We start from the raw sequence: 9,292 nt of genomic DNA on the forward strand, positions 1-9,292 counted from the left end.
ATGTCTAGAGGATGGGGAGGGAAGCCTGTGCTCCTGCGTGGTCAGCTCTGCCCTGATGGTGTCCTGGATCAGGGATCCCGTGTCTGCAGGGTGAGAGGTCAGCTGTGCAGGAACCAGCTTCCTTTTCTAGGACTCAGCAGCGGCAGGGGGCACAGACGGACGAGGTGCACTCAGGGCCCCAGTCCCCTGTGACACGACCTGCTGCTTGTTACTTCCCCTTCTGTGCCAGCGCCTGGAGCCGCCCCCACGCCCAGTGCCCCAAAGAAGCACAGGGACAGGGCAGGTGCAGGTGCCCACCCAAGGAGGGGCCCTGAGGGGACACCTTGCCTCTGCCCTATCCTGTTTAATTCCTGAAGACAGCCTGGAGTTAGGAGGGTGGGGCCCTTCTGTGACCTCACTGGGACATGGCCAAGCTCACCCCCTTGTACTTTACATTAAAACAGCCAGTGTCTGGTGACACTTAGCCAGGAATAGGCTGTTAAGTGGGGTGAAGAGGGGCACCTCATTGTAGTGGAGGAAGTGCAGCCTGCCTTCCCAGGGCTTGCCAGGGAGTGGGCTCATGGGAGCCCAGCAAGGGGAGGCCGATGGGACAGTGCTCTGATGTACAGAAATGAGTTGTCACAGGTGACGTCACCTCCTGGTTCTTAAGACACAGGAGAGCCCTGGGAGTGGGGCCTCAGCCGTCCCTGCTACTCCTCACACCTCCCTAAGGGGCTCCTGGGGGTGGAGGTTCTCCCACAGCAGCTTATGGCCGCCAGAGCAGCCAGACCACTGGGCAACCTACTCTGCCCAGCAGAGTGGATACGGCATGGCCTGACAGCAGTTTCTGGAACTGTCTCAGAGTCAGGTGTGTGAGGGCTCCTTGCTGAGACAGACATTAAGTGAACATACATTTAACACATCAGAGCCCAGAAGACAAGTAAAGAATATTGGAAGAATTAAAAGAGTTCTCACATCATAATGCAAGTTGTTTTCCAATCTGATCTATGCTCAAATAAACACAATTTTTTTTTGTTACACTTCTTGTTTTTAAAATTTTTTGTTGAAGTCTGTTGTATTAATGCCAGATGTACAAGACAGTGGTTCATATTTGTATGTACTGGGAGATGATCACAATTAACATTTGTCACCATACACAGAGAAGATTTTCTTGTGATGACTACTTTCAAGATCCACTCTCTCAGCAACTTTCATATAAGACATCTGTGTTACAGTAACACACTGCCAGGTGGTCACTGACGTGAGGTGTTCCTCATGTAACAGCAATCGCCCAGCCTCTTATCAGGTTTACATATTGGCTCTGACGGATGTGAGAGCTGGACCATAAAGAAAGCTGAGCACCAAAGAATTGATGCTTTTGAACTGTGGTGGTGAAGACTCTTGAGAGTCCCTTAGACTGCAAGGAGATCAAACCAGTCAATCCTAGAGGAAATCAACACTAAGTATTCATCGAAAGGACTGATGCTGAAGCTGAAGCTCCAGTATTTTGGCCACCTGATATGAAGAGCTGACTCATTGGAAAAGACCCTGATGCTGGGAAAGATTGAAGGCAGGAGGAGAAGGGGATGACAGATGATGAGATGGCTGGATGGCATCACCGACTGAATGGATAGAGTTTGAGTAAGCTCTGGGAGATGGACAGGGAAGCCTGGGATGCTGCAATCCATGGAGTGGCAGGGTCAGACACGACTGAGCAACTGAACTGACTGGAGATTTGAGAGGCCGAATGGTTGAGTTCTGTGGTGAAGCACTAACATCAACCTGTCCCTACTGAGTTAGTAGGTTCCGCTTTTCCTAATTCAACCAATGGTTCATATTGAGGACACTGTTAGTGTGCTAGTTTCTGCAAAGTGCTATAGGAACATGCCTTTTTTTGTGTGTCAAAACAATAAAAACACATTGCTGCTTTGAGATTAATGTTTTAAATTAATTATCATTATTATCGGGCTCCCCAGAATTGGGCTCCCCAGATGGCACTAGTGGTAAAGAATATGCCTGCCAATTCAGGAGACATGGGTTTGATTCCTGGGTTGGGAAGATCCCCTGGAGGAGGATAGAGCAACTCACTCCAGTATTCTTGGCTGGAGAATCCCATGGACAGGTGAGCCTGGTGGACTACAGTCCACAAGGTCGCAAAGAGTCAGACATGACTGAGTGACTTGGCACACACACATCGTTATTATTTTGGCCACACTGCACAGCTTGTGGGATCTTAATACCCCAACTAGGGACTGAACCCGGCCAGGGGTGAAAGCACAGCATCCTAATCACGAAAGCCCAGGGAATTTCTTGAGATTAACTTTTAAAATCAAGACCGTGGGACCTTCCTGGTGGCCCCGTGATTAGGAATCCACCTGCCAATGCAGGGGACACAGGTTTGATCCCTGATCCAGGACGACACCACATGCCACAGAGCAGCTATGCACGTGTGCCACAACTGAGCCTGTGCTTGAGCCCAGGAGCCACAACTGCTGAGCCCGCACACCCCAGAGTCGGCGCTCCACAAGGGAAGCCTCTGCAAGGCAAAGCCTGCGCACGGCAATGAAGAGCAGGCCCTGCTCACTGCATCTAGAGAAAGCCTGCATGCAGCAGTGAAGACCCAGTGCAGCCAAAAGTAAATAAAAAACTTAAATCAAGACTGTGTGTCAAAGGGCTTCAGGAGGTAGTGCTGACTGTCTTTGAGGTCGACTCTGAAGCACCAGCTGGAGGGGGGCCAGTCAGGTGAAGGTGTGGGGCAAGCAGACCCCTCTGTGAGTAACTGGAGCACAATGACAAGGAAATTCTGGGAAGCCCTGTGTACCCCACCCCTCCAGGGGCTCCTCCAGAAACTTTGTGCCCAGTGAGCACTGAGTCCAGTGCCACTGGCCAGTCCTTTCAGTGGCCCTTGCAGGCCCCAGACTGGGAAAAAGCCCCTTGGCAGAGTTGTGCTGTGGAGTTCTGTGCCAAGCGGGGAGGGGCTTGTCCTGTAGCTGAAGACTTTTACAACCTTGAGCAAACAAGTGTTTGCATCAGAAGGACTCCTGCTCACTTCTTCAGTCTTCCCAACTGGGAAGCTCAGCAGGCTCTCAGCACTCACATGGGAGCCTCGGGACTTGCTTTTCTGCGTGTTCCCTAAGGACGCAAGTGTGAACTATTCAGGTGTTGAAAAAATGTGTTGGGTTGCTGGGCTGTGTGCAGCAGACTGAGGTCCTCAAGCTACAGCTTCACCTTCTCACCATTAACTCCAGACTTCAAATCTTCCCCTGGTACCCCAGCAGCACCCTGACTATGAGCAGATGAGCTGCACGAGTCTGTGGGTCTGTCCAGAAGGAGAAGAGGATGGGGACTGTGTTCTCAATGAGAAGGATCCATGGCAGGATCACTGAAGTGTCTCAAAGACATGGGGTACTGCCTGATGCTCCAGAGGTTAAGAATCCACCTGCCAACACAGGGGACATTGGTTTGATCCCTGGGCACCTAGAGTTGGAGCACTGCAACTAGAGAAAGACTTTGTGCAGCCACAAAGACCTAGTACAGTCAAAAATAAAGTAAAATAATAAATAAATCTTTAGTTTAAAAAAAAAAAGACATGGAAGGTGAGGGCTAACATTGGATTGTGTCTGAAGAAATAAACCCCAGGCCAACGCAAGCGTTTCTTCAGCAAACATCTCCTACACAAACCCTCTGCTGCCAGAATGGAGTGTGGGTTCAGCTTCAACGGACAAAGTAACTTGTGAGGTGGATAATCCCTTGCTCTCTCCCTTCCTTCTCTCCTGCACTGCCTTCCCCACCCTGGCTCCTACCCTGTCACCTGGAAGCAAAGTGGTGTGACCTTAACTTACCAAGAGCTGGGCACTGAGCTTTGTTCTGAGGCCTAACAGGGCTCCCAGCAGCTTCTCCCATTTCACACCAATCACATGCCCAAAGTCTCTAGTACAAAAATTCTACTAGTATACTAGCTAACTCCACAGACACTTTCCTCTGGATCGTTGACCTTTCAGTTTAGCTGTCTGTGTCTATGTAAGTAAGGCTAGAGATTTTAAACATGACCCTATCTTCAGAGATAAGCACCACTTCCAAGTTTACTGAGAAGAGCTTTCTTGCATTTGCTAACAACTGTCATCAAAGCAAGGCTGGTACTGCCCTTGCTTCACAGCTGTTGCTGTTGTTCAGTCGCTCAGTTGCCTCCAACTCTTTGCCACCCCATGGCCTGCAGCACACCAGGCTTCCCTGTCTTTCACTACCTCCCAGAGTTTGCTCGAACTCATGTCCATTGAATCGGTGATGCCATCCAGCCATCTGATCCTCTGTTGCCCCCTTCTCCTCCTGCCCTCAATCTTTCCCAGCATCAGGGTCTTTTCCAATGAGTCGGCTTTTCACATCAGGTGGTCAAAGTATTGAAGTTTCAGCTTCAGCATCAGTCCTTTCAATGAATATTCCGGGTTGATTTGCTTCAGAGCTGAGCACACACCTACTAGGTATCAGGGCTCCAACCTTCCCCACAGCCAGCCTTGGCACTTGTGTTACACGCCTCCTCTGCCCTCAACATGTTCTGTCTACCCTACCGTAACCTTGTAATTCCTCACTGAGCCCCAACCTGATTTTTCTAGTACCCAAGGGTGTCTCAAGAGGGCACAAAGCTATCAGCATCAATATCAGCTGCCTGTTTACTCAGTGCAGGATACAGGCCTCCGAATTTCTCATTTTCCGTTATGAAACTCTTAACGGTGATCAGGTTTCGCGAGAGGAATCTTGGCGATTGCCGTGAGGGTATGAAAGGAAGGCGGTTGCTGGGCGAAAAGGCTTACACATGGCAGATGTGCTGGCGTCGTCCCAGGCTGACCCGGGAACAGGAAGGCGCCAGGGTCCAGGGGGCGGACGCCTGCCTGACTACTTGGTGTTTTTATGACGCTCATCTGCGTGGAAGGCAGTGTGCACAGCGGAGCGCCGGCCACCCGCGGCCGGCCACGGTTCCTAGTTCCACACTGCGGGCTACTCGCCACCAGCGGCCGGACCACAGACCTCTGTGCGCCCAGGCTCCGGGCGACACGCTCGGGGCGCTCTGGACGCTCCTAAGTGCGCGCTCCGCCCACAAGGAGGGTGAGCGGACTCCACGCGGCGTCCGGCATTACAGCTTGGGACGCGGAGGGCGAGGCCTCCAGTGGCGTACTAGCAGGCTGGCAGGCCAGAGATTCGCCAGACCCAGACAACCGCTGTTCCCACAGCATGAACCACAAGAACGCCGGCAACGAACCGCCATATCTGCCCGCGCCGCGAAGACTGCCGGGAAGGCATGGACGTCACTCTGTGGCCCTGGCTCTGATTGGTCACAAAGCTCTGACGCTTCTGATTGGCCGGGCCCACTACCATCCCAGGGTGCTCTGGGGCACTTCCTTCTTTCCCGGCCGTGAGCCCTCGGAGGAGGTGAGTATACGGGAGCTGGGCGCCATCGCTGTTATCCGATCCCATCTGGCTCCATCCGCCGTCCCCGGGGTATACCTGTCGCCAGCGGCGTCGGGCCTTGGCCCGTGCTCTGTGCGCGCGCCGACGGGACTCTGCTTCCAGACCTAACTCGCTCCCCGTCTTACCCGCTCGCCAGGCCTTTCGGCCGCAGCCATGGCGCCCAGCCGGAATGGCATGATCCTGAAGCCCCACTTCCACAAGGACTGGCAGCGGCGCGTGGCCACGTGGTTCAACCAGCCGGCTCGCAAGATCCGTAGGTGAGTGTCCGGGAGCGAGCGCGCCCTTCCCGTCCTCCGCGCGCCGGGCACGCTGCGGGAGGGCGGACAGTGACCCCCGCTCGGCTTCTCTCTGCGCAGACGCAAGGCCCGGCAGGCCAAGGCGCGCCGCATTGCCCCACGCCCCGCGTCCGGTCCTCTCCGGCCGGTGGTGAGATGCCCGACGGTCAGGTACCACACGAAGGTTCGTGCCGGCAGGGGCTTCAGCCTGGAGGAGCTAAGGGTGAGTGTCGACAGCCCGTGTTCTGAGACCCACTGGTTGTTCCTCGTGGCACATAGCCAAGTGATGACATTCTCCGGAATCGCTGCACTGCCATGATGAAAGTGCATTTGAACCCTTTTCCATCTGACGGCTGGGCCCTCCTGGTGTAGGGGTGGGGGTCAGGGAGTTTTCGGGGCTTTAGCTGTTTCTGTCGGGGCAGGTGGCCGGCATCCACAAGAAGGTGGCCCGGACCATTGGGATCTCGGTGGACCCGAGGCGGCGGAACAAGTGCACGGAGTCCCTGCAGGCCAACGTGCAGCGGCTCAAGGAGTACCGCTCCAAGCTTATCCTGTTCCCCAGGAAGCCCTCGGCCCCCAAGAAGGGAGACAGCTCTGTGAGTAACCGGCTCCCACAGCGCCCAGCGGGATGAGGGTGTGGAGGTCTCACTGCGGGTCTAGCTGGGCTGCAAGGACAAAGTACCTGTCTGCAGCTTCCTATCTAGAGCAGGGTTGCCACGCAGAGGAGTAGAGAGAAGATAAATAATGTGGGAGAAAGCCTCTGAGGAGCCTCAAACTAATTGCCTGAAATGTCGGGATTCACTAAGGGCAGGAGTTGGAGCCAGCTTTGTTAAAATTGAAAGTGTACTGCGTGTTTGTAATCTTTGTATGAGATCAGCAGTGCCCATCTATATGGGTTTCTGGCAGTCATTCTCCCTGCATCCCTGGTTGATGCGTGGGTGTCTCATCTGACCCTGCCTACCTTTACTCGATATCGGGCAGGAATCCACAGGCCCTCAGGGGTGACAAGTTTGGGGCTCCTTGGGAGATGAGCTAAACTCACCTGACTCCCTTCTCATTGACAAACAGGCTGAAGAGCTTAAACTGGCCACTCAGCTGACCGGACCTGTTATGCCCATACGGAACGTAAGTGGGCATGTTGGGAGAACCATGGATCTGGGGTTGGATTGGAGGGATTCTGTGTGGCAGCCGGGGCCCATGTTGAGATTTACTGGTTTGTGAAAGACCTACCTGCCCTGAGGAGAGTCAGCTGCATCCAGACAGATGGGCTCCTTGAGGAAAGCTTAGTCGTCCTCAGTTGTTTCCCTCTATGTAGAGTCCTTTCCACTCCCTGATGTTTGGGAAGCCCAGGCTGGAGGCAGCTCTCCATGCATGTTTGGTGATCCTGTAGCCTGACCAGCAATTGACAAGGCCCTTGAGGCTCCTGGGAGTGGGAGGTGGGGTGGGCCTGAGCCCCTACACCCACCTTGTGTCCAAGCCCCACCCACCCTTCACATGATTTGGGCACTAGGTTCTGAGTTGGGGGTTACTTTCAACCAAGGAGGTACTGTCCTACTCTCTTGGTGGCCTCCAGTTAGCTTTACTCTGGGCGGATTCCCCTCCAAGGCCTCTCAGTTTGCTGACAGTTCGCTGGGCTCCCTTCTAGGTCTATAAGAAGGAGAAAGCCAGAGTCATCACAGAGGAGGAGAAGAACTTTAAGGCATTTGCCAGTCTCCGTATGGCCCGCGCCAATGCCCGGCTCTTTGGCATCCGGGCGAAAAGGGCCAAGGAAGCCGCAGAACAGGATGTTGAAAAGAAAAAATAAAGTGCTGTTGGCAACTTGTGATAAACCTGCAGTGTCCATGTGACCTTCGTTGTGTAAGGAGCCAGGGCCTGGGGGGGCCTCCTCGAGGGGGACCTGAGGTGTGTCTGACCTTTGTTGCAACAGAGCTGTGGGGGAAGCAGCTTTGGTACGTGGGAGGCTTGTGCTTAGTAAGTGTTCTTGTCTGGATCCGCCAGCCCAGGAGGTGCTGTGTGTTCCTGTTACTATTAAAATACTATTTTCACATCTAAAGCTGACAGTTTATAAGGCGTTATTTTAACGTGTACACTCTGTATTGAAAATTCACGACCTGTCAAGGGTCAGCTGGTGTGGAGGCCTGGGGATTGGAGCCTGCCTCGTGATCCATCCATGAAAGAGGGCTCGTGGGGCGCTACCTCTGGATGGCCCAAGCCGTGGTTCCATTTGCTTTGTGTTGGGATCCTGGTGAGAGGTTGGGAAGGTGACTGCCTTCCTGTTGGAGCCCTGGCTACAGTGCTCACAGAGTGGAGGGTGCAGAGGCCTCCAGGTGTGCAGGGCCAGGGGCTGCTATGGTTAGTGTCCACTTGGGCAGAACTGTGGGTTTTAGGGACGGATAACCATAGTGGGTGCACTGGTGACATTGCCTGTATCTGTAAGGGGTGCTCCAGTGATTATAAATTGTAGGAGGCTAGCACTGATTTCGGAGAAGGCAATGGCACCCCACTGCAGTACTCTTGCCTGGAAAATCCCATGGGCGGAGGAGCCTGGTAGGCTGCAGTCCATGGGGTTGCACAGAGTCGGACATGCCTGAAGCGACTTAACAGCAGCAGCAGCAGCATTGGTTTGGTGGTGGTTATAAAGTTTGTTTTGTTTTTCCCCTGATTATTTTAAGTTACAGGCTATTTTAAAAGATTTGAAATTTATTCTAATTTCTAGTTGATTCAAATTGTTTTCAGAGAAACTATAGTCATTTTAGATTAGGCTTTTGGTTTTTTGTACCCCTTTAAGTTGTTAGTCGCTCAATCATGTCCAACTCGTTGCGACCGCATGGGCTGTAGCCCGCCAGACTCCTCTGTCCATGGGATTCTCCAGGCAAGAATACTGGGATGGGTAGCCATTCCCTTTTCCAGGGGATCTTCCTGATCTAGGGTCTCCTTCTTTGCAGGTGGACTCTTTACTGCCTGAGCCACCAGGGATGTTCAAGCCAAAGAGCAGAGTAAGGGACACGGTGTAAAAGAGCTGATGGTCCTCTTTATTTAGGTCTCATATAGGTGGTTGCACTTGCTATTTTTCTTGTGTGCTTTCAGGGTGTTACAGAGGAAAAATAAGGTCTTTGTTTCCTAAAAGATCCAGATGTAAAGGGAATCCGTGAGAAGCTCTGACCTCCCTTATCCAATCTCCACCTCAATCGACAGTGGTTTGTGCCTAGTTCTAGGAATTTACCAGTGTCAGTATTCTTTTTTGCTGCCTCACAGCTTAGAACCAGACCAGAGGACAAAGAGTGAGCTGCCTAACACAGGGCCAGCCTGGCATTGACCATCTTGGGGACCGTAGAAGCTGATGACAAGCAGGTGCTGGGTGGAGAAGTTAGAAAGTGAAAATGCAGGGAGTTTTCAGGATGGAGAACAGGCACTCAGGCGTTGAGCACCCACTGTGTCCCAGGAACACAGCAGTAACCAAAACAACCCTAGCTCCACAAAGTCTTATCGCAAAACTTACTGGCGTTTTCTTTCTGAAAGTCCTTTGGCTGGCTCGCCAGTGTGTGGGCACATGTCAGCCTTGGGTTGCAGTGGTG

General features: G+C 53.0%; 1 protein-coding gene and 1 non-coding gene across 2 annotated transcripts; both read left to right on the forward strand.

The window, feature by feature from the left end:
- Positions 1-4,913: 4,913 nt before the first annotated feature.
- On the forward strand, positions 4,914-7,546 carry RPL13 (ribosomal protein L13). The gene is made up of 6 exons (XM_061387039.1): positions 4,914-5,403; positions 5,579-5,699; positions 5,799-5,940; positions 6,140-6,313; positions 6,786-6,842; positions 7,363-7,546. Exons 2-6 carry the CDS (start codon positions 5,596-5,598, stop codon positions 7,519-7,521), a joined length of 636 nt encoding a protein of 211 aa, XP_061243023.1. The 5' UTR covers positions 4,914-5,403; positions 5,579-5,595; the 3' UTR covers positions 7,522-7,546.
- LOC133231189 (small nucleolar RNA MBII-202) lies at positions 6,002-6,085 on the forward strand. The gene has a single exon (XR_009731068.1). It is a non-coding gene; the product is annotated as a small nucleolar RNA MBII-202 (small nucleolar RNA).
- Positions 7,547-9,292: the final 1,746 nt, after the last annotated feature.

This window comes from Bos javanicus, chromosome 18 (genome assembly GCF_032452875.1).
Source record: "Bos javanicus breed banteng chromosome 18, ARS-OSU_banteng_1.0, whole genome shotgun sequence".
Taxonomy (NCBI): domain Eukaryota; kingdom Metazoa; phylum Chordata; class Mammalia; order Artiodactyla; family Bovidae; genus Bos; species Bos javanicus.

What these genes read in the sequence shown, in the direction of transcription:
- RPL13 (XM_061387039.1), top strand. Translation starts at nt 5,596, where the DNA reads ATGGCGCCCAGCCGGAATGGCATGATCCTGAAGCCCCACTTCCACAAG. An exon ending in CCGGCTCGCAAGATCCGTAG is followed by an intron (nt 5,700 to 5,798) that starts GTGAGTGTCCGG and finishes CTCTCTGCGCAG; the next exon opens with ACGCAAGGCCCGGCAGGCCA. An exon ending in CTGTTATGCCCATACGGAAC is followed by an intron (nt 6,843 to 7,362) that starts GTAAGTGGGCAT and finishes GCTCCCTTCTAG; the next exon opens with GTCTATAAGAAGGAGAAAGC.